Here is a 24,119-nt window from a genome sequence, read left to right on the forward strand (position 1 = left end):
GTAAAGTAAGCTTCAGGGGACCTTGGTTCAACATTGAATTTCTTGCAAAATGGTATCCAGTGCTTAGAAAAACGAGAGGCCTCCTAAAGAGCATAGAAGGTAAGTTGTGATCCACCATCATCAGAAAGATAGACACTTAATTTTTCAGCAGGATAATTCAAGGACATGACTGATAAAATGGTGTTAATCAACATAGTTGGTGGCTCCAGCGTCGGATCAGCCGTGCAAACAAAAATATCGACGCCTGGTAACTTGTCGTTGCATCTGTGAATTTGATGAAATGAAGTAAGAATTCAGTAAAATAGATATTAATATTAGATGCAATTTTAGCTATCCATGTGTTTTGTATAGGGATATCAATTTTATTCATATTTAGTAGAAAATCTAATTTTTTATTTGAATGAAAATGGATATTATATTATACGTATTTAGTAAATAAATTTTTTATTAAATAATATAAATTATTATTTTAAATTAATTAAAATTAATATATTTTATTACAAAATATATATTAATAAATATTTATAGAAAAATTAATATTGACTTGACCTATTAAAAGGTTGAGCTATACATCCAAATTTCAAGAGAGTCTGGACAAAAAATTAAATTTTGAGTCGGACCTTAAATACAAAATTTAAAACCCGAGCTTGATCCAATTCAATCGAATTTATATATAATTAAATTTTTTATTTTTATATATACGTAAACTATATATAAATTAATTTACATATATATAAAAATTAAAATTAAAAATTATATATATTTTATTAAACTTAATTTGTTGTTTTATGTAAATTTTATATATATAATTTTTATTTTGATTTTTAATATATATATATATGTAAATTGAATATAATCTCGTTAATTTTAATTTAATTATTTTTTAAGATTTTTATTATATAAATTAAGTTTAATTGTTGAATTTGATTTTTTTTTTTTTTTTGAATTCGAGTCGAGTTTGAAAATTTTTTGAAACTCAAAATTTTGGATTTCAAAATTTTGGATTGAACCGAACCTAAACAAACATATAAACTATTAATATCAAATATGAGCTTAATCCAATCCAACCTATAAACACCTTTATATAAGACATGTATCATGCAATATTGTAAATTTCATTATATTTTTTTATAAAAAAAGTTATCGTTATTAAAATTTTAATATTAAATTTAGTAAATATTATTTTTTAAAAAAAAATTATATAAATTAATTGAGTTAAATTAAATTTAAATTTCATTATAATTATGGTTGGTACCAATTTATCTTATGGAGGACAAAAACTTAAAATCATAAGATGAAAGATAGGCTAATAATAAAACTAGGAAATTTTTTTTTAATATTTGTACTTTGACATTAAAATCAGTATTCCAAAAAATTAAAAAAAATAGAAAATATATATAAATTAATATCTAAGAGAAATTATTTATATTTATACGGTGAATGTGTTCCACCTAAATAGCTCGAGGTCCAAATGACGAAGTTAAGACTGACGTGCCAATCCAAATTAAGCTATAAAATCGATGATCCAATTATAAAAATGACAAACAAACATTCTCGCATAACATTTTATAATTAATTGAAATGATTGAACTAATGTGAAGGTCGAAACTCCAAATCAATTCAATATATCAAATCAAATCAAATTGACACAATTTTCCCTGACTCATAACCCGTACCAACATATAGGCTTTACACTCGACGTGAAACACAAGGGCGAGAAAGTGTGACACTTGCCAGTTAGTTGCTTATGGAAAAATTAATAAAATATAGATAAGGGGAAGACTATATAATAAATATGGTTTAGCCGTCTTCTACATTAACGAGTCAACAGAGAAGTATGAAAATTAAAAGTATGTTTAAGATTGGCCGTCCAATTAATATAACTAACGACCATAAATATATAAAGATTTAAAATTGTTTAATTAAGGAATGGTCAAAATAATACAGAATTAAGATATAGCATAAACGTGTTTAGGTAAAGATTTAAGGATTAAAATTCTGTTTGCAATCTTATCTTATTTGGTTTGTCTAAAAGCTTGTCTTTTTCTTTTTTTTTCCTTTTTTTTTTTTACATAAAAAAGTTTGTCTTTTTCCCATATCTACAATCTATAAAATATAAATGGTTTTTAAAAAAATTACAATGCTCCTAATAAAGTTTGAAAAGTCAATAATGAAAACAATAATAATATATTTAAATATTGAATTTAAAAATTTAAAACTTTTAGTATTTTTATCTTAATTTATGTGTATGAAAATTTTTTATTATTAGAAATTAATATTTTATAATATTTTAATTTATAATTTTTTAATATAAATTATGGTATAATCGAGTCAAGTCAAGTAATAAAGTAAAAAACTTAAACTATAATTCAACTCCAAATTCATTATTCAAACTCGACTCAAAATCTATTGAGTTTTAATTTTTAAATTTAAATTTAATTTGAAATAAAAATTAAATTATTCAAATTTATTCGATTAAACTCGTTTAATAAAAATATGAGCTTGATTTTCATATTCGCTTTCAAATTCAATTATGTGTTTGAACTCAAACTCGAATTGATATATATATAATGATAAAATAATAATTTTTTAATTAAAATAATAAAAATATGTTAAAATTTAAAATTTTGATTAGACTAACAAGTTATTTAAATTGAATATGAAGATAATCAAACTTAGCTCGCTTGATAAATTAAATTGTTTGAGTTCAAACTTAACTCGATAATAATTTGAGTTTTATCTTAATCAAACTCAAATAATTTGTAAATATTAATCATTACACCTTTAATTCAAATCATATCAAAGTTTAAGAAAAATTTAAAGATTGAACATTGAATCTTATCCTTACGGAATCTACCTCCAATAATTGAGTGAATTATTGGTAACTATTATTGTTAAAGGATGATCCATGGCTCTTAAATTGGGGTTGTTTAGGGGCTGAAAGTTATTGATAATCAGTAATTGATGGATTATTGCTTTGGTAGTGGCATGATCCTGATCCTTTTTCACAATTAATGTCAAAACTGATATGCCAAATTCAAGTCCATGAATGATCAATTTTTCATGAGACCCACTTTCGTATCTATTTTCTTCTTTCCAAGTTCATGTACAATAAGGAGGGATAATGATTTGAATGAAATTAAATTTAATTTTATGTTTTTGAATAATATATAAAATTATAAATTTTTAAAATTTGATTCAAATTTAAATTGAATTTTTATATGATCTGTTTTAATTTGAATCAAAATTTGTCAATTTAGTTTGATTTATCGATTTTTATACTTAAAATTTTTATATATTATTTTAATTTATTTAAATAAATTTAGATATAAAATAATTATTTTTATTTTATAAAAATTTTTAAAAATATAGATATAAACTAACAAAAATATATAATTAGATTTGGTTCGTTTTATTTTTAATTTTTAATTTTAATTTTTTAATTTAAAATTCGATTTAAATTTAATATATACATTTAATATCTGAACTTAATCAAAATTGAATAAAACAAAATCAATCCAAACTAAATACTACAATTTTAAATTAATTTTCAATTTCTTTGATTTTTTTTTTTTTACCCCTATTGCCAAGTACTGATCCCTGAAAATATATGTTTAAACAGTTTGATGTCCATTCTTATTTACATTATTGTACACTTTCTAGCTTGACTCATTTGTCTTATATAAAGAATTGCCGTATTGTTTGGCATATGCAACTGGGAGAAAGTGCCAAAGAAATAGGCATCTTCAATGATAAAATTATTATATGGGAACCAAAAAAAATTATATTTGATTTACTAACAATAAATATTGTTACTCAGATCCAATATTTTCTTTTATGTTATTATAAGATCCATTGACTAACAAAAAATGAATTGATATTATATTGATACTTTAAAAGGTACATTTTTTTTTTCATACATACCGCCAATAATTCATCATATCAAATTATTGTACCAATGAACCTTACAAGAAGACAATGTTTTTATATTTATTTTTTTAAAATCATGTTGACGACTTTAATTAATAATTATATGTGTAATTTCACATTTAACGATAGTTTATTAAAAACAATAATATTATTGAGTATGAATTTCATTAAATTTTTTTAACTTGTTCGAACAATCTAAAATTCAGTTATTTTAATTATATTAAATAATCTTTTAAATTGGTCAAGATTTTTCGATTTATTACTGATTTTTTATAATATCAATTGTTGCTTCAATAATATGTTTACAATTTGATTTTGATCATTAAATGTTGGTCCTAAAATTGAGTCAATTTCATGTGCAAGGATCAACAAGCATAAAAATAAAAAATTAGAAGTTAATAAAATTTAAATTTAAATTTAATTAATTTATAATATAAATATTTTAAAATATAATATTTAATAAATTTAAAATTTAAATTCTAACCGTTACAACCTCTCTCTTACTTTGAAACTTCAATCTTCTGAAAAAAATTGGAGTTAAATACTTCAAATTGCATAAAAAAAAATCAAATGTGAGCCAAAAAGTCAATATCCTGAAAATGATTTTTTTTTTGGATTATTATTTGTAGCGTGGAAGCAAACTCCAAGGTACGCTGACCCATCATTGTTGTCTTCATGTTGGATTTTGTTACCTTGATCATGAACTCATGTTTTGGCCGTTTGCAGCAACATACTGTTAACCACACAGTCATCTTTGATCTGATCACGACCTTGTTGCACCTTTTTCTTTGGTTTGCCTTATCTTGTTGATGATAGTTTAAAATACGATTAACATGATATAAACAGAATATACAATATAAAAATAATATGATTTAAAATTATAATAATAATTATATATCAATTTAATAAAATTAAAAAATATTTTTTAATTTTATATCGATATAAAATATAAAATATAATTTTTATATAAAATAAAATATAAATATATAAATTTTAATATTTTATATTATATAGATATACGAATTACGAGATAAACTGTTAACTATGTTAAAACAAAAAACAAATATCAACTAAGAGAAATGATGGTCTAATTGAAACTATAGAACAAAGAATACAACTCCGGTGTATAAATGTGGGATAAAAGCTTACTTGATTTTGACATGTGCGTGCTCGAAGTTGCCACGTAGGCTACAAATGAGTGGCCAAGCCGCTTTGCCTTGTCATTTGAAGCTTCCTTTGATTTGTCTTGTAATTGAAAAATCTACTTTGAGAGGGTTACGACTAGGGGTGTAAATGATACATTAGTACTCGCAAGCTACTCGAGTTCGATTCGAAAAAAACTCGAATTCGATTCGATTATTGTCGAGTCGAGCTCGAGCTCGAGTAGCTCGACTTACCGATCGAGCCGAATTCGAGTATTCTTATATTTGACTCGAGTAGCTCGCGAGCCTAATCGAGCTTTTATATTTAAATATATTTTTATTTTTTTTAATTAATAAAATATTTCGAATCCGAGTTCGAGTTCGAGTTCGAGCATGAATAATCGAACTCTTGTCGAGTATACGAATCGAGCTTATTTTTACATATTAATCGAGCTTAATCGAGCGAGCTCGAGTAGCTCGAATTCGATCACGAATCGAGCTCGAGCTTGAAAAATAAAACTCGATCGAGCTCGAGCCGAGTATCGAGCCCGGAGTTGTGAGTCGAGCTCGAGCTCGAGCTTCTCACTACTCGGCTCGGCTCGGCTCGTTTACAGCCCTAGTTACGACAAAGTAACGGACATATATTATTTTTTTAATATTTGTTTCAAAATTTATTTAATATTTATAATATTTAATATATATTTAAATATTTATTTAAATAAATAGTATGTATTTAAATATTCGGATTTATTAAAATATTTATTTTTTATTTTTTAAAATATGAAATAATCAATAATTAAATTTAAAATTTGAGTTCATTTTTATTTAATGACAAATAAAAATTATTTACTAAAGATCCAAATATTTCATAATAATAAATTTTTATATAATTTATATATGTAAAAGAGTAATAAGTTCAGATATAAATTTGGATATCTGTTATTATTTATTAAAATTTAAATAAATTCAGATATTAAATATTTAGAAGATATTATTCGTATCAAACTCATCACATATAATAAATTTTTTATTTAAATTCATTAATTTATTATTTATAAGTATCTAAATTTGACATAAATAAATTAAATGATGACAAATATCCATTTTATTTATTATTTATTGTCATCACTAATTCTAATTAACATAGTTTAGAGTTTAGGGGTCCAAATCAATTTGGTTCCTCGTTAATACAATTAACTTTACATTACTTGGATAAAAACAACTATTCCATTTCTTGTGCTAAGTTGATTATTAATATAAAATAGTTATTTTATTAAAAGTTAAAGATTTAACCATAAAACACACTTTGTATGATAAAAAGGAATGCTCCCACCATAATTTTAAAAGAAGCTTTAAATTTAGATTTGGTGATTTTTATATTCGTGTCATATAAAATATTAAAATTTTTGTATTCATATAATATTTTATATAAAAATTATGTGTTATAATTTATGTCTACATGAAAATATAAAATATAAAATATTTATTTTATTAAACACATATATAATTATTATAATATTTTATTTTTATATTATATTTGTATTATGTTTTAAATTACAAATCTATTTAATCTTTTTTGTTGTCATAAAAAGCTTTTGATTCGAAGGAAACAAGGAGAACAACAATTGATTAAGTGTACTACTAAGTAGTTTTTCCTCTTTGGTGTTGTCTAAAATTGGGACTATCCATTTACTCACATCATCCATTTGCTACATATGTATACTTCTCAAAAGAGTAAGCTTCGAACATTAAAAAAATACATTAAAATATTTGATTCAATTATTAATACATAAATTTTTATTTAAAAAAAAATTTTTCAACTAAAAAAAATTGAACAGCTTATTTTACTCGATTTCAAAAGGTAAAATTCAAATCTTTATTTTTCAATTAAAAAAATTTAAACAAACCATTTTATTCGATTTTTGGATCGGGTTTAGATTAAGATTTTTAAGTTCGAGTTCGGTTAATATCATTATTATTTGATTAATTAAATGATATTATTATATTTATTAAATTTACCTGTAAAAAGTATAAGTACATAGATGGAGCAAGATAGGCTCGAGTCTTAACTTGGGAAAGGAGAGGTCCAATAAGGCCGAATCTGTAACCGTCCCATTAAACACCTTTATTTGAGCCCACCAAATATTATTATAAAATTCGAATTTTGTTGTTATTTTTTATTTCAATAATAAACATTTACTGACGTGGCAATCCTAGTTTATCCCCATTTTAAATTCCCTTCACATGGCAAAGCTTCTTCATCTAGTTGTTTTAAGACAAATCCACCCTTTATTTCTACTCAAAATTACACAATTCCTTCTAAAGTACAACTGTTTAAAGCGTCATTCTTTTCTCTCTATCTAATCCACGAGCCCACATAAAACGAACTCTGGGCAAAGAAAAGAGCAGCTGCGCTCACATGGTGGTTGTTAAATTTTGATTTTGACCTTGTTTTAAAATTTCCTAGGGTTTTTCCTATTCGATTCCAATTTGGGTTTTTATAAAATTATCATTTCAAGGTAAGTTTCTTGTTTTCCCCCTAACTTTTACTTTTTTTTTTTTGGTTTGTTTTGGCTTTGAGTTTGCTTGCTTTTATTTATTGAATGTAGCAGTTTTTTTAAAATTCTCTTTAAATCAGTCGTGTTTTTGGAGATTAAAGGTTGGGTTTTGGGTTCTAATAATTTTCAAAATGCTGACTCTTTGATTGATAGAGTTGCTTCTTTTTTTGTGTTTGTGGTGTTATTTTTTTAGGTTGAATTGGTATAGGATGCATGTTTAGCAATCTTGGAAGCTGTTTTAGTGAAAAGAAAAACATGGGTATGATGAAAATGGAGTAGAGCTTTTGTTTTTTCTTGCAAGGTTAAAACTTTTTGGCTGTGGCTGGTTTGCGGAAAAGCAGTGGAGATTTCGTTATAATTGATTTGATTTTTTTTTTTTGTTACGGACTATGCAGGCATATTGAAATAGTAGAGTGCAATTGCTGTAGTTATCTTATGTGGATGAACTTTCTTGTTAATAGGGAATATGGTATTTAGTCTTTAGTCTTTAGTCATGCATTATTTGTTTGCTGCTAGGTTTTTGAAAATGAGGCAAGGCAAGGAAGAAGCAATATGCAGTGTTGAACAGGTTGGTGTTCTTATCTGAATTGAAACTTGGATTTGCATTTTATCTCTTTTCGCTGTTGTCCCGTCATATTTATCTAGACGTTTTAATAAGTAAAGCTCCATCAGGGACTCAGATGTGTTTTGGTTTATATGGACAGGCTATTGACTTGATTTCAGTGGTTAAGGAGATTCATGGGCTTAACTCACAGGAGCTTAATAAGTTGTTAAGAGACTCTGAAAATTTTACCATTCACTTTGTTACTGAAAAAGGATTAGAAGTAAAGGTACAACCACGTAATTTGTTATTGTTTTGGTATCACTCTTTTTTTTTCTTTTTCTTTTTCACTGAAACATCTCATATTAAATTGTTTTATCTTTCAGATTGATGTGGAAAAACTTGCAGGATTTCTTCCTTTGCACCTTATTGCAGTGCTCTTGTCATCTGATAGAGATGAAGCCCTGCTCAGATATTTATTATGTGGCATCCGACTTTTGCATTCTTTGTGTGAATTAGCGCCCCGCCATACTAAACTCGAGCAGGTTGCTCTTAAATGATTGTCATCTGGTTATTTTCTATGATGGTGATTTTAATTTTGTTCAATTATTTGTTGTGTTTGTCCTTGCATATGACAAGGACTTTGAAACAAATTGAACTGCAATAATGGGACAATCCTTTTTATCAATTTCCTTGCAGTTAACTCCATTCGTTTTAGTATTCGATGGAAAATTTGTTAATACATCAAAATGAGGGGAAGGCGGGAAGAGTGATACTGTAGGATAAATAATTCACTGCTTAACTTTAAACTAAAGGCATTTGGTTTAATTGAACTCACTTGTTTTTGGTACAAAGGAGGCCAAATCCTAGGGGAATTGGGAAAGGGGAATTTGCAAGTGCCGGGGAGCGAGCCCCAGCCTTGAGAGAATCCACCTCCTAAAAGAGGTGGGTGAACCATTTGGGCTAAGCCCCAGGTTTGGTTTAATTGAACTCAGTGCCCCCACGGAAAATATAAGTAATTAATCTAAGTTCCTGTACGTGTCTTCATGTTTTTGCATCTCAAAGTTTGGAAGTTGGATTTAGTTATATTGGAAATCTCTCTTAGTTGTAACTGGGAGAAAAACTTCTTATATTTTGCTCCCAGTGACTGTAATACATAATATTGGTAGCAAGCCTCATTGATCTTGAGATCTCCATAATCCTTGATTAAGTCAAGATTAAATCTGCAACATCTTGCAAATTTCTTAGGGACTTTACCCACTACTCTAGTCTGCACCTTTGCTCTATGAAATGCCCTTAACTGTAAAGACAGGAATATGGATATTATGGAGTGTACCCGTTAATTGTGGAAGTCATTTCTCTATCTTATAACTCACTCTACTGGGTCTTCATTTCTCTCTTTTCACCAGCCTATCTACTACATAGCAATCTTTGAAGATTTTTATGCGTGCTATGAGTTTCTTTCTCCTAATCTTTTTTCTTTTATAATGTTTACAGATTTTGCTTGATGATGTAAGAGTATCAGAACAGCTGATTGATCTAGTCTTCTATGTTTTGATTGTTCTCAATGATTATAGACAGGTTCTTTTTAATCATTTCCTTTATGCCTTATCTTCCACAAAAGTTATTTTTATCTTAATTCAAACTTCTTTTCATGTTGTAGGACATCCATGATTCCAGTCCCGTACCTCTTTTGCATTCAGCACTTGTAGCATGTAGTCTGTATCTATTGACTGGATGTATATCTTCACAGTGGCTAGATCTGGCTCTAGTGATAGTGGCACATCCTAAGGTACAATTTAGTTCTCTATGGAATTATTATGCAGGCTATTGCTCCTTTTTATGTTCTTCTATTCTTTACATGTCATTTCCTTAGCAATTCAAGACAATACTACGGTCTTATTGAGTTCTCCAGTCCATGCACCTTATTGATCCAAATTTTGTTACAGGTTGATGTGTTTATGGATGTAGCTTGCAGAGCAGTTCATCTAGTTGTCAGGTTTCTCCAAAACAAGCTGTCTGCTCAGCATACAGATAATTGTCTCAAGTTGAGTCCAACTGCTGAATCAATGGTTAACTATCTTTGCCAACAATGTGAGGCTTCTTTACAGTTCCTTCAGTTATTGTGCCAACAAAAACCGTTTCGGGAGCGCTTACTGACGAATAAGGTTTGCATACTAGCATTTTATTTATCTATTCATCTGGTATGGAGTAATGCATTAAAAGGTATTACCTTTATTATGTTCTTCTAGAAAGGAATAATTTGTTGTGGCCAAAACTTTTACCTTTGTTCAGAATTCTTAACTGCACTTGCTTGTGGAAAACAAGAAAGAAGGATTATTTGTGAAAAGCAACTTAGATTAAGATGTTAAAATTTTCATTTAGGCACTAAAAAGAATCATGGTTGCAATAAAGCAATGTGTACTCATTGTAATTTGTGAATATTTGTATGGAGGATCTTTACTAGATCCAAGTGACATTTGAGTCCTATTGACTCTACTTATTGAGATTATTATTGTGATACGCTGGGATATATTGCATTTTTTAGAAGACTGATGGGATTTTGTTTCTGGCACTCATTCAGGAACTATGTGGAAAGGGTGGGATTCTTTTTCTGGCTCAATCCATCCTGAAGTTACATGGACCGTATTTTGTAGAATCTTCCACAGTCATGGCTGCATTATCTAGGCTGAAAGCTAAAGTCCTGTCAATTGTAAGTGCTAGGCCTGGATAAATGTTTTTGCCATACATGTAGAGGTTTAAGCTGCTTTATGATCTTCTTCAGCTCCTTTTTAATATGGCACTTATGTGAATAAAACATCCTGTTTATGCAGTTATTGCATTTGTGTGAAGCAGAAAGCATTTCTTATCTTGATGAGGTTGCCAGCTCTCCAGGAAGCCTGGATTTGGCAAAGTCTGTTGCACTTGAGGTTAGTTTTCTGATGTTTATGTAAATTATATTTTGCTTTGATAGAGTGGGAATTATTTTCAGAATTTTCTGATGGCCTATGTCTTGGATTCTCTGTTTTAAAGCCTGCTTTTCACTGTCCTATGCTGTCTTTAATAAAATTATTATAATGATGCAGGTTCTTGGGTTATTGAAGACTGGACTCAGTAAAGATCCCAAACATCTCAGTGCTAGTTCTGATAGAACCTATCCTATGGGCCATCTTCAACTTAATGCAATGCGTCTAGCTGATATCTTCTCTGATGATTCAAACTTTCGATCTTACATCACTATTCACTTCGTAAGTTATTATGATCAGATTTCAGAATTTGTTTCTTTAGTCTCATTTCTATCCTGCTTTTGGAAAATTGCTATATCATTACTTCTGAGAGTGCCATTAGAATGTTATTATCCAAAAAGTATAATAGCTATAACTTCTTGTTTATCAAAACTTATACAACTCTCAGAGAACCAAAACCTTATAAATTTTTGTGGAATAATATGCAAATATTTTTGCTGGATTGACATGTAAATAATTTTCTGTTCATCCTTTATGGCAAGATTTATGACTGGCTCTTTTGTGCTCCTTCAGACTGAATTTTTGAGTGCAATATTTTCACTCTCTCATGGAGATTTTCTATCCATGTGGTGTTCTGCTGATCTCCCTGCAAGGGAAGAAGATGCTACCCTGTATTATGAATTATTTCCCGCAGCCGGATGGGCTTTGGATTCAGTTTCATCATCAGACCTATCAAATACAACAAATCTAGAATTCACCTTTATCCCCAACAACAACATGCCTCAGGCTTCTTATGTACATCAAAGAACATCTTTATTTGTCAAAGTAATTGCAAATCTTCATTGTTTTGTTCCTAACATATGTGAAGGTAAATTTCCACCTGAGCAATGGGAGGTTCTCATGAAATTCGTGTTATATTTTTATGGTAATTGGATTACCTGTTTTTATCCACAGAGCAAGAGAGGAACCTCTTCCTTAACAAGTTTCTTGGGTGCTTGCGAATGGATCCATCTAAGCTATTACCCGGTTTTGCCTTTATCTCTGGTTCACAAAAAGTTGCTGCTATTTATAGGAACTTGCGTAAGTATCCTGTTGAACTTTGTCTTCTTTTCCCTCCAAGTAGGACATGATTATAAATGTTTTTCTTGTTCCTTACAGTTAACCTGTTCGTGTAGGTTCCTTGTTAAGTCATGCAGAATCTTTAATTCCTGCTTTTCTGAATGAGGATGATCTGCGGCTCTTGAGGTGATCCAGAGTTCTTTTTTTTTTTTTTTTAAAACCAAATTCCTGCAAGTTCAAGTAGCATTAGAACTTGTTAATATTTTTGGATATATCAAGCCTTCCTGGAAAATTTTTAATACTGCTTTCTTGCAAACTCTACTAGAAAAATGTTTAAATCATCACACTTAATGCATGAGTATTCATACTAACTAAAACCTTAACATAAACTCATGGAGCGTGGCATTCTTTTTTATATTCTACCATGAGAGATATAATTCATATATAAAATATCCTTTAAGGTTGTCCCTACAACTTTAATTTTCCTACAACTATAATGCACTCCAAAGCCTTTGTTTGCAATATTCAAATTGATCCTTGTTTCAAGGTCATTATTGCCCACTTCTCTGTTTGAATTCATGGATGGTCCAACATTATTGATTTCTCTTGTTAAACAACTTTCACTTTTTCAGGGTATTCTTTGACCAATTGCAGTCACTGATAAATCCTTCTGAATTTGAAGAAAACCGAGTTCAGGTAAACCTTCTGAATATGATAAAGGAGTAGTATTATATTCCTACCTCTAATCCCTCTGTTTTGGCTGGTATGTATCTCCTTTCTTTGTTATATTTTCAAGTGTTTTGAGACTATCTGCTTCTGTTGGAAAGATTTTGAACTTGAGTCCATTTTAAGAATTAGTTTCATAAAGAATATGTTAGACAGAAACATCAGGTGAATGCTGGAAGTTCATTTGTTTTATGTATAATTAAATTAAGAACCTTATTTTGGTAAAACAAATTTAAATATCAAGTGCTGAATGGTTCAAACTGTGTTTACCAAAAAAGTTTGATCAGAGAGACAAAGATTTCATTCCAATTATATTTTAGACTAGTGAACTTAGTCATACTTAAATTGTTTCAGATGCAGTTTTTAGTTCCAGAGGCTATTATTTTGGCATTGATGCAAATGAAATCTCTTGCTTATTTTTCATTATCTTTTAAATCCACCACTCAGCAATGTATTGTAACTGATAGGACGATCGAAGTCTAGGGGGTTGCTCATCTCCTTTACTGAGAAGAGAACCTCAAAATCTTAATAACCGAAATGGTAACCTGAAAGAGGAAATGTCTGAGAATTCTGCTTTCCAAGAAGACGAGCAGTTTTATGTCAGAAGCAATCATATGGATCAAGCTGATGATATAACAAGGCAAGACATGATAGATGATAAAAATAAACCTGTTTCACGTAGTGGTTTGAAAGAGATTGACAGAGATGTTCAGAATGTTGAAACAAGTGGTTCAGATACAAGTTCCACAAAGGGAAAAAATGCCACTGATAAATTAGTAGATCGCCTCAAAGAAAGTACACATCCAGGAGTTCGAGAGGATGACAAAGTTGAAACTGTTCAAACTGAAGAAAAGCAACGAAGGAAAAGGAAGCGGACTATAATGAATGATGAACAGGTAACAATAATAGAAAGGGCCCTCCTGGATGAACCTGAAATGCAGCGAAATACTGCTTCTATACAATCGTGGGCGGATAAATTATGTCATCATGTACGTAAAATAGATCTAGTATTTATGCTTGATGCAAGTTTATTTAGTTATCTACTTGAAGTAAGATGTTTCTTCTACATTCATTTCTCAGGGCTCAGAGGTTACATGTTCACAACTAAGGAACTGGTAAGGAAGCCATCTCTGATTGTAACGTTTTATATGCTAATATTTCTAGAAACCATTCTGATATCACGTGGTAGCTTCTTTAATGACAAAAATAAAGTGAGAATCAGGAAAAGAAAGAAACAAAGAAAGCTTATAATAACTGATATGTGTTGCATTGTTTCTTTAAAGTTTAGAGTTTCTTTCATAGAACTTCTATGGCAAGCTACTTAAAATGAAATGAGTATTTTGTACCTTAAAAAGTACCAATTGGTATAATTAGCTTTTATCAGTTCATAGATTCTGGTTATTAAAAGTTCTTTAGCACATTTTTGCAAGTTCTATTGGTTATTGTATGAAACTAATTTGTCTTATGTTCTGTGTTCAGGCTTAACAACAGAAAGGCCAGGCTTGCACGCTTAAGTAAGGATGCTCGTCCCCCTCCAGAACCTGATAATGCTTTTGCAGGAAAGCAAGGTGGGCCACAACAAGGTCATTCGTTAAAAGCACCTGATAGTCCTGGTCAAGAGACTGCCCCCTCAAATACCAGAGGTACTCGAAGCATGTCAAGAATCAACACAAGTGAAAACCCAGAGGCTTCAGAATTTGTTGATTTTGGTGCTGCAGAATTTGTTCAGTGCAAGCCAGGCCAGTTTGTTGTGCTTGTAGATGGAATAGGTGAGGAGATTGGTAAGGGAAAAGTACATCAGGTGCAAGGTAAATGGTGTGGAAAGAGCTTGGAGGAATCGGGGACCTGTGTTGTTGATGTGGTTGACCTAAAGGCCGATCGATGGGTGAAGCTACCCTACCCTTCTGAAGCCACAGGTACCTCATTTGAAGAGGCTGAAAAAAAGGTTGGGGTAATGAGAGTTATGTGGGATTCAAACAAAATATACTTGTTACGACCTCAATAAATTTCAGTCTTTGTTGATTTATCATTTTCCTGCTGCTGGCAATGATATGTTTCCTCTTCCCAATTACTTTAGAGCACATACCAATATCAGACCTTCACAAACAAACTTGCCAAGTAAAAGCAAGCTAGGTAGGAAAGTGGCCTTGCGTTTTGGATACCTATTGAGTTCTAAACACCAAAATTTGATGAAAGACAGAATGTGAACTCAAGTTTGGAGGTACCCTTTTCTCCTTTTTCCTTATGCAGGAAAGTGACATTCTAATGAACACTGAAATGGGAGCCAACGGATTTCCTGTGAAAAGCAATGGTGGAACATTACATTATGCTACACGCCATACTTGGGGTTGGGTCCATTTACAGGTCATACTTAACTATTTGTACATTTTGAATGAGCCATTGGAGGACATATAAGGCTATTTCTGCCCCGCAACCACCTGAGGAGGCCAAGGTTGGTTGCCATTGGACAAAGATGCTTTGAGCTGAGAGGGCTGTAAACATTGAAGTTGGATTCATTCATTTAATGAAATCATTCGAGGGCTTAAAGGGTTTTATTCGTTTCCCCGAAAGCTAGCGACCAACGAGACGTAAGGATGAGAAAAAATTCGAAAAAATTAAAAATTGATTTGAAATGGTAATATTCGATTAGATTTAGATTAATTTTTTTATTTAATTTGAATTAAGTTTGATATTGAATATATATATATATATATATTAAATTTAAATTGAATTTTAAATTTAGACTTAAAAAAATAAAAAAATTAAATCAAATCGTATTATATGTTTTTATAAATTTATATATATTTAATTTTTATAAAATAAAAATAATTATTTTATATGTAAATTTATTTAAATGTATTAAAAATAATATATAAAAAATTTAAAATTAATAAATTAAATTGAATCAAATCAAATCAATAAAATTTAATTTAGATTGAATTAATTTTTTTAAAAAATATCAATTTAAATTTAAATTAAAATTTAAAATTTAATAAATTATATATTATTTAAAAAAACCAAATCAAATTCTTATCACCTTTAACGAAACCATAACCAAGGGTACTTAAGAAAGTTGCCTGTCATCACAATCCAACATGCTTTCTCTCTAATGTCAAAACTTAAAATATTGAAAATTGATTTTTGACACCTTTTGGTTTTTGCCCCCTTATTTCACTTAAAAATAAAATTTTTATTTTCAAGATTAATTCAGTTAATCAATTACACAGACATGAGAAAGAGAGAGAGAGAGAGAGAGAGAGAGAGAGGAACAGCAAACCAATTAGATCCATAACAAAACTCTCTACACTTTTCTCTCAGTCATTTTGTCACAACTCATCTCATCACTCAACACTTCAACGTGGCATCCCATTCCCGTTCTTTTCGTTACTTGTATCTTTGAGACAAAACTACCCTTCACTTTAGGATATTCTACATATCTGTCCAATAAGTACAACCTCGGAAAGTTACCCTCTTTGTCTCTCTCTCTCTCTTTCAATCAAAAGAAACAGTCTTCACTGTCTTTGCTGATACCAAATTTTGTCTCAAACGGCTTTCGAATATTCAAACTCTCTCTCTCTAATAAGTAACAGTTACTGTTTGAATCCTTCAAATTTTCTGAAAAGCAAAGATAGTAAAGCCCTTTTTAATCAAAACCCACGAAATTTTCTTTTCCAAGAAGCCTACTTTTTGTTTTCTTGGCGGAGAAAATGTTGTTAATCTAAATTTCTTGGGAGATTCTTGTTAAAAGTTTGGAGTTTTCTTGGTGGGTTTTGGTCTTTAGGTTGAAAGGTTAAAAGGGTATTTGAGTGACAGAAGGAATAGTATGAAGATCAAAGAAGATGATCATGAAGATTTGAAGGGCTTTTAGAGAAGGTGATTCTTTGATTTTGACCCTTTGATTTGTTATTGGTTTTTGATTAGGGTTTTTGTTGTTTTTATTTGTTTTAGCTATTAAAAGGTAAGTTCTTTGTTCTTGTTGTTATTTTATATGCTTTTTGTTTGTTTATTAAACCTTCTTTAACATTTCATTTCTATCCTTGACTTGAGCTGTCAATTTTGTCATGTTCTTGAATTCTATAAATTTTTAAAGACATTTCTTTCTTTGTTTCTTTCTTTCTTTGATGTTGAGCTAGGGTATTGTGGCTTGAATTTCTGGGGAAAAAAGTTAGAGTTTTGTCTTCTTAAGGACACGGAAGTGATTAGGCAATCTATTTGGTTGAAGACTTGACAAGTATAATTAAGGTATGGTCAGCTTCACTCATGTTGTGATTTTTATCATGATGTTGAAACCTTGATGATATTGACTAATTTTTAACTGGAATCTAGTTTCATTGATGCTGTAGTGGAGTTTTTGCTTTATGGATTTTTGGGTTAATAATCTGTGAAGGCTTGAAATTTTCAATTCTTGAATTAAAATGATTATGTGATAAGGTTGTTGCTTCTCTAGTATGTGATTATGCTTTAACTTATACGAGCTTCAATAAGTGGAAACCCTTCAGGCATTACTTATTTAATCTTGGACAGATCTATACCATAACTTTGATCAAGTGCATGGGATTAACCTAATTTTGCTTCGAAAGAGAGTAGCCCTTTTGATTTGTGATTGAGCACATCTTGTTAAGATCCTGAGATTTGGAATTGTGCCGAAGAATCATTTGGCCGTATAGGAGAAAATAAAGTTTCTTTTTAGATTATAGTTTGCATTCTTTCTGCTGAGACATGTTGGTTGTCGGATGTTCACATCTTATTAACTTGTCCTCCATTATCTGATTCATGCCAATTTTTCCTTTATTTCAACTTGTGAATTTCAGAGAAATAATAAACAAGAAAAGCATTATGGTTGCAAAGGGAGGGCTGAATGCCACTGACTCTCCGAAAGTGGAGGTGGGAGAGATAGATACTAGTGCACCTTTTCAATCTGTTAAAGATGCTGTCACTCTTTTTGGTGAAGGTGCTTTCTCTGGGGAAAAACCTGCCGTAAAAAAGGCAAAAGCTCACTCCGCTGAGGTATTTCTGACTCTTTGAAGTTCCCTTTCTTCTTTCACCTGAAATGTTGTGTCAAGGCAAGGTAGTATTAAGTTTTTGAGACTTGGATATGATATTTATGGTACGTTCAAGTTTTTCTTTCGCTTTCTTATTCCCCTGTTCTCATTCATCTTGAATGATTGTAAATATTTAAAAGTATAACAACCATACAGCTCAGGATAATGAACATAGCATCTACTTTTATTGAAGGCTGAGAAACCTACATAGCAACTAGACCTTGTTAAGGAGCACTATGCCCTCTTTCTAAGCAGTGTTTATTAATATTTTCATTGTTTAATTACTGAGTACAGAATTGGAGCGTCACAGATAGATTGTTGAGAAATCTAATTATATGAAAATTGCATGATCAGTAATGTTTAACTCTTATTTGTTTCTAAAATGTATTTGTTGTTGAGCTGCAGAGAGTCCTGGCCAAGGAGACACAGCTTCACCTTGCTCAAAAAGAGTTGAACAAGTTAAAGGAGCAACTAGAAAATGCTGAGACAACTAAGGCTCAAGCACTTGTAGAGCTTGAAAGGGCTAAAAGAATGGTTGAGGAACTGACTTACAAACTCAAAACTGTTAATGAATCAAAGGATTATGCAATCAAGGCTACAGAAGCTGCAAAGAATCAGGCAAAGCAGATTGAAGAAGCCAACTCTGGTATTCTCCCTGGAACTGATGGTGCTAGGAGCCTGGACTTGGAAACTGCAAGGGAACAATACATGAGCGTGATTACTGAACTTGATGCTGCAAAACAAGAATTGAGGAAGGTTCGTCAGGATTGTGATGCATCCTTAGAAGCGAAAATTGCTGCCTTTAACCAAACAGAAGAAGCTGAACATGCAACTAAGGTTAACATGGAGAAGGTTGGAGAGCTCACTAGGGAGATTTCATATGTACAGGAATCAATCGGACAAGTGAAGCTTGCATCTCTTGAAGCACAGCAAGAACAAGCTAAAATGTTTGCTGAAAAGGATAACCAGAGGCAATTATATAAAGCTACCCTTGAAGAGTCAACGAAGAAGTTGCTTGCTCTAAAAAATAAATTTGACCCTGAGCTTACACGAAATCTGGAAGCACAACTGTCTGAAACGGTCAATCAGATAGGGGCTTTGCAGAAGCAGATGGAAAATGCAAAGGCTTCTGATCTGGAGTCTTTGCGAAGTGTTACTTTAGACCTAGATGGTGCTAAAGAATCACTGCAGAAAGTTGCTGAAGAGGAAAACTCCTTGAGAAGCTTGGTGGAGTCTCTTAAGGTAGAACTAGAGAATGTGAAGAAAGAGCATTCTGAACTGAAGGAGAAGGAAGCAGAAACAGAGTCCATTGCTGGGAACCTGCACGTCAAGCTTCGGAAAAGTAAATCAGAGCTTGAAGCTATCCTTGCAGAGGAATCCAAAACAAGAGGTGCCTGTGAAGAAATGATTTCAACCCTCCAACAACTATCAGTGGAAACAGAAAATGCGCTGCAAGAAGCGGAAGAGATGAAGAAGGAAGCTGAGAAGTTAAAGTTGGAAGCTGAAGCCTCAAGAATTGCACTTGAGGAAGCAGATAAGCTGCTGAGAGTTGCTCTGGAAGAAGTTGAAGCTGCCAAAAAAGCTGAGACAAGAGCGCTTGATCAGATAAAGATGCTTTCTGAGAGAACAAATGCAGCACGAGCCTCAACCTCTGAATCTGGAGCCAATATCACTATCTCCAGGGAAGAATTTGAGTCTTTGAGCCATAAAGTTGAAGAGTCTGATAATTTAGCTGAAATGAAAGTGGCAGCTGCCATGGCTCAGGTAGAAGCTGTGAAGGCTAGTGAAAATGAGGCCCTCAAGAGGTTAGAGGCAACTCACAAAGAGATTGAAGACATGAAGGTTGCAACTGCAGATGCTTTGAAGAGGGCAGAGATGGCTGAAGCAGCGAAGAGGGCAGTGGAGGGAGAGCTCCGAAGGTGGCGTGAAAAGGAACAGAAGAAAGCCGCTGAAGCTGCGTCTCGAATTCTGGCAGAAGCACAGATGGCAGCAGAATCATCCCCACAGCACAATAGAATTCAAAAACAAAACCAACCAGAGAAAATTGTTCAGGTGCAAAAGTTAGAAAAAGAGAAGTCTTCTGTCTCAAAAAAGGTGCTTTTACCTAGTATCAGTGGTATCTTCAATCGAAGAAGGAACCAAATTGAGGGTGGATCTCCCTCTTATCTACCTGGTGAGAAGCCTCTGTAACATTGCATTTGCCAGATCTTTGTACATTTATCAATGTTTGAGAGAAACGTATTTGGTTGTGTGTACATCTGAGAACTGCGGAATCAAATCTTTGTTATTCTTGTCTGTTTGAGGAATTTAAAAGTGGAATGTGTAAGTATTAGTTTGCAAGCAACATGGGGTACCAAGTTCTGTGTACAGGACTAGCGGTGGTTAATGGATGACTCAACATGAATGCTTGTGTATTAGGTGCCAATAGCTCTTGGAAAGCAATGTGGCAGCAATGATATTGATGAAGCTTTGGCAGTAAGCAAATTAGGCTTTGGTCACCAAGAGACTAGTAGAAACAGCTGGCAATTCTGTTAAATAATATTCATGAGATCAATGAATGCATCCAGGCATCTTCCATGCTTAAGTTGGTGTCTAACTTAAAGAAAGAAAGCCTTCTCCTTGTGAGATTTTAATGCAACAAATTAAGCATTGTCCTAAAACCTTAGCACTTGGTGGTTGAGAAGTCAGGGTTGGATTTTGTGGAAACAACCTTTCACCATAAGTAGTTCGTAAGTTGAGATAGAATGACAATTATCTTGAAACTTATTCAATTTGCATTATTTTGATTGAGTAGGTGAATCCAATTCAATATTCTTTTTAATGAAAGAATGACCAAAGTTGGTATAACTTGGATGAGAGAAAATCCAATAGTATCATAAGAGTACAATAATTATTCAATCTCAATTATTTATATTCACATGTGAATCCTTTTAACCAATTAAATTATTGACCTGACATGGATGGCAAAGGAAGGGAAGTGGAAAAGAAAAGAAAAACATGTTCCTCTTTAATACTTGATTTTTAACAAAACAAAATTAATTCAATTAATTCTATGTAGATGAAGCACTGTGAAGATCAAAAGTACCCTCAAGCCCAAATTTTGAAAATTGGCTTAGAATATGAAAAAAAAAAAAAAAAAAGGCTTTAAACAATAAAAATACAAAAACATTTAACTATCAAGTCTCAAGTCAATACAAAATTTAGAAAAACAGTCGTAAATTTTGAAAGTTAGCACACAAATATGAAGAAAAGACCTTTTAACAAGAAAAGTACAAAAACATTAACTCAATGACTGAAAAAGACTTAAAAAATCCAAAAATTAAAATAAATTTTCAAAAACAAAAAAAATAAAAAAAAAATTGAAAAGTTCTATTTTAAGTGACAAAAATCTGGAAAAGTCTATTTTTTTCAAGTCCATAAACAAGAAACTTTAACTAAAGAAAAAAGGACTAAGAGTCAATATATAAGAGAAAAAAGAAAATAAAAACTAAAAATCATGTCTTTCCCTTACAACTGGAAACTCTGGAACTTAAAACCTTAAAAAAAAAAAAAAAAAAAAAAACCCATTACCACTTCCTTTGTCTCAAAAGACAACAATCACTTTCTCCAATCAAAAACAAAAAACCTTCCTTTTTCATGAAAAAAAAAAAACCCTTCTTTTCCTTACCCTAAAACCCCTGATTTCTGTTTCCTTTTCTCTCTCTTTGTGCCTTTGAAATGATGTCAAGTAGCAGAGAAAGAGAAGATTCATTGACTTTTCCCATAAACCCATCATCATCCTCATCTCCAATTACACTTTCAGAACACCTTGAGAGTTTTCTCCAAGACCCAACTTCCCACATCGGAAGTGCTTCAGGAAGTTACTCAAACGAAGGTCTTTTAGCTACTGAGATAACTAGTCCTTGTAACAATGATGTTGAGTTTGGTTTCTCGAGGCCTGACTTTCGGCAGCAAAGTCCAATCTCTGGCACTGTTCAGTACTATCAACGCCATGTCTTCCTTTGCTATAAAAACCAATCTGTTTGGCCTCGTAGGATTGAGGCTGCTGAGTTTGATCGTTTGCCTAGGTTGTTGTCTGCTGCCGTTTTGGCTAGGAAGACTGATATGAAAAAAGAGGTTGGTGTGTTTGTGTGTGTGTGTGTTTTTAGAGTTTTTTTTTTTTTTTTTTTGGATCGATTTTGTTATTTGAGAGATCTCAAGCTCTGGAACTGTTAGATTTCTTGGCTTCAAAATTGTTAACTTTGTATGTTTTTAGGTGAATTTAAGTGGGTTTCTGTTGTTTCCTGGATTGTTTTCATTTTTTGAGTGATCTCAAAATGTAGAATCTTGTGTTTTTTTTTTTGGATTAAATTTCCATTTGTAGTCAATAAAATTGGGTCTTAATTGGTTTTTTGGTGGTCCTTTATGTATGGATTGGCTTTAAATTTTTGCTTCTTTGGTTCTTTTAACAGCAAATTATCACATTGATTCAGACTGTTGTTTTACTTTTTGGTAACTTGAAGTTTGGTGTTTATAGATATGTTTTTGTTTAGGAGACTTGGGACCTTGGAGGATTGCAATTTGATACCTTGTTTGCTGAAAATTTTTCATTTTGATGTCACTTTATGGTAAACTAGACTGGGATTTGTTCTCTTGTGTGATTATGTTTTCTAAATTTTCTAACAAAGTGAAATGTGATTTTTTGTATTTATAGTTTAAAATTCATCATTTCAAGGTGGTTTGCTAAATGGCTGTGTTTAAGAGTGATTTGGGGGTCTGCAATCTGTCTTGTTTTTAGCTTCAAATTTGTCATTACAAAATTTAATAGGTTTCATTACTCTAGAGGATACAATCCTGTTTTTGGTGGTTTGTATGTATTTGGAAGTGATTTGGTGCTCTGCAGATTTGATGTTTTTCCTGCTTCCTTTTTGTCATTTCATGTTGACTAGGTGTTTTTAACTGATGGTTTATGAATAAGAATGATTTGGATTTGATGTTTTAACACACCCTACTTATGTTAAGGTGGGATTCAAATTCGATGTGGTTTTTTAATCAAGATAATCCTATGAATACAAGTTTCACAGTGTGTTAATACACCTTGCTTATCCTGAAGGAGCTAAATAAAAGTAGTTTTCTTTCTTTTTCTTTTGGTTTTTACTATTACTGCAGTTAACTGTTCAACATACAATTCCATCTTTCAACAAATGTCCATGACTATAAAAGCATGTCCATACAGGCACATAATACTGTTATAATGTCGGTTGGAATTACTTTCCCTTTATATCATTTGAGGACAGCACATTGAGTCAATGAAGTGTTCCCTTTTGATTGCACTGTAAATCTTCAATCAACAGGAACAAATATAAGGATTTCACCCTGAAATGACATTCTTTAGAAGAAAGATAAATGATGTGATTGTTGGCTGTTGGTTTATCTGGTCTGATAGGACTTTTCGCCAGTCCTTAAGTTTGGAAGGATTTTAGTGGTGCATAATTATTTGCTAAGAATTTATTGATAAGCATCCCCTAAATGTTTGAGTTTTTGCTTTCCAGCATGCTTATCTACCTCCTTGTCTTCTTTTAGACTCGCTTAACAATATGTGAGGGGCATGATGGAACTGAGACATCAAATGGAGATGTTTTAATATTTCCAGACATGATAAGATACAGGTCCATTGCAAGCTTCATTGAGGTTTCTTTAGATGTTTTTCATTGATCTCCTTTGTTTTCTGCTTTAATACTGATTTCAGTTTAGCTAAGTATGCAGGAGATTGACCCATTTCGATGTTGACACATTTGTTGAAGAAGTTCTTGTCAAGGATGGTGAGTGGCTGCCTTTAACTCCTGAAAAACTAGAAGGATCATTCGTTTTTGTTTGTTCTCATGCATTGCGAGATTTCCGCTGTGGAGTTTGTGGACCTGTACTGGTTACCAGATTCAAAGAAGAGATAGAACTGTATGGTCTTCAAGGTAGAGTGTCTGTTAGCCCATGCTCACACATTGGGGGGCATAAGTATGCAGGAAATGTTATTATTTTTGGATCAAGTATCAATGGAGAAGTTACAGGACACTGGTAGGATTGATTACTCTTCCATTGTCTATTTTGTTGAATCTCCCTTTATTTGTTAATTTAAGCAAGCCTAGTTCCTGTGCTTCTTGTAAATCTTCTACTAGATT

The 24,119-nt window shown here is 31.4% G+C and overlaps 3 protein-coding genes across 3 annotated transcripts in view; all 3 read left to right on the top strand.

Annotated features, from left to right (window-relative positions):
- The first annotated feature begins 7,439 nt into the window (after positions 1 to 7,439).
- Positions 7,440 to 14,951, top strand: LOC111275578 (nodulin homeobox-like). Its single transcript, XM_022860988.2, has 17 exons — positions 7,440 to 7,591; positions 8,147 to 8,198; positions 8,335 to 8,460; positions 8,558 to 8,716; positions 9,669 to 9,752; positions 9,835 to 9,963; positions 10,121 to 10,339; positions 10,756 to 10,884; positions 11,006 to 11,101; positions 11,258 to 11,419; positions 11,711 to 12,005; positions 12,092 to 12,217; positions 12,313 to 12,382; positions 12,829 to 12,892; positions 13,390 to 13,911; positions 14,003 to 14,037; positions 14,402 to 14,951. Exons 2-17 carry the CDS (start codon positions 8,157 to 8,159, stop codon positions 14,925 to 14,927), a joined length of 2,784 nt encoding a protein of 927 aa, XP_022716723.1. The 5' UTR covers positions 7,440 to 7,591; positions 8,147 to 8,156; the 3' UTR covers positions 14,928 to 14,951.
- Positions 14,952 to 16,448: 1,497 nt separating this feature from the next.
- LOC111275577 (WEB family protein At5g55860-like) lies at positions 16,449 to 20,308 on the top strand. The gene is made up of 4 exons (XM_022860985.2): positions 16,449 to 16,795; positions 17,056 to 17,164; positions 17,734 to 17,929; positions 18,370 to 20,308. The coding sequence occupies exons 3-4, from the start codon at positions 17,759 to 17,761 to the stop codon at positions 20,152 to 20,154; spliced, it is 1,956 nt and encodes a 651-aa protein (XP_022716720.2). The 5' UTR covers positions 16,449 to 16,795; positions 17,056 to 17,164; positions 17,734 to 17,758; the 3' UTR covers positions 20,155 to 20,308.
- Positions 20,309 to 21,460: 1,152 nt separating this feature from the next.
- LOC111275575 (uncharacterized) overlaps positions 21,461 to 24,119 on the top strand; it is a 3,862-nt gene continuing 1,203 nt past the window's right edge. The window contains exons 1-3 of the mRNA XM_022860981.2: positions 21,461 to 22,080; positions 23,527 to 23,612; positions 23,710 to 24,015. Of these exons, the coding sequence (XP_022716716.1) occupies positions 21,682 to 22,080; positions 23,527 to 23,612; positions 23,710 to 24,015 (791 nt within the window). The 5' untranslated portion in view covers positions 21,461 to 21,681. The remainder of the gene's footprint in view (positions 22,081 to 23,526; positions 23,613 to 23,709; positions 24,016 to 24,119) is intronic.

This window comes from Durio zibethinus, chromosome 25, assembly GCF_047325235.1.
Source record: "Durio zibethinus cultivar Kanyao isolate XHJ-2024 chromosome 25, ASM4732523v1, whole genome shotgun sequence".
NCBI lineage: Eukaryota > Viridiplantae > Streptophyta > Magnoliopsida > Malvales > Malvaceae > Durio > Durio zibethinus.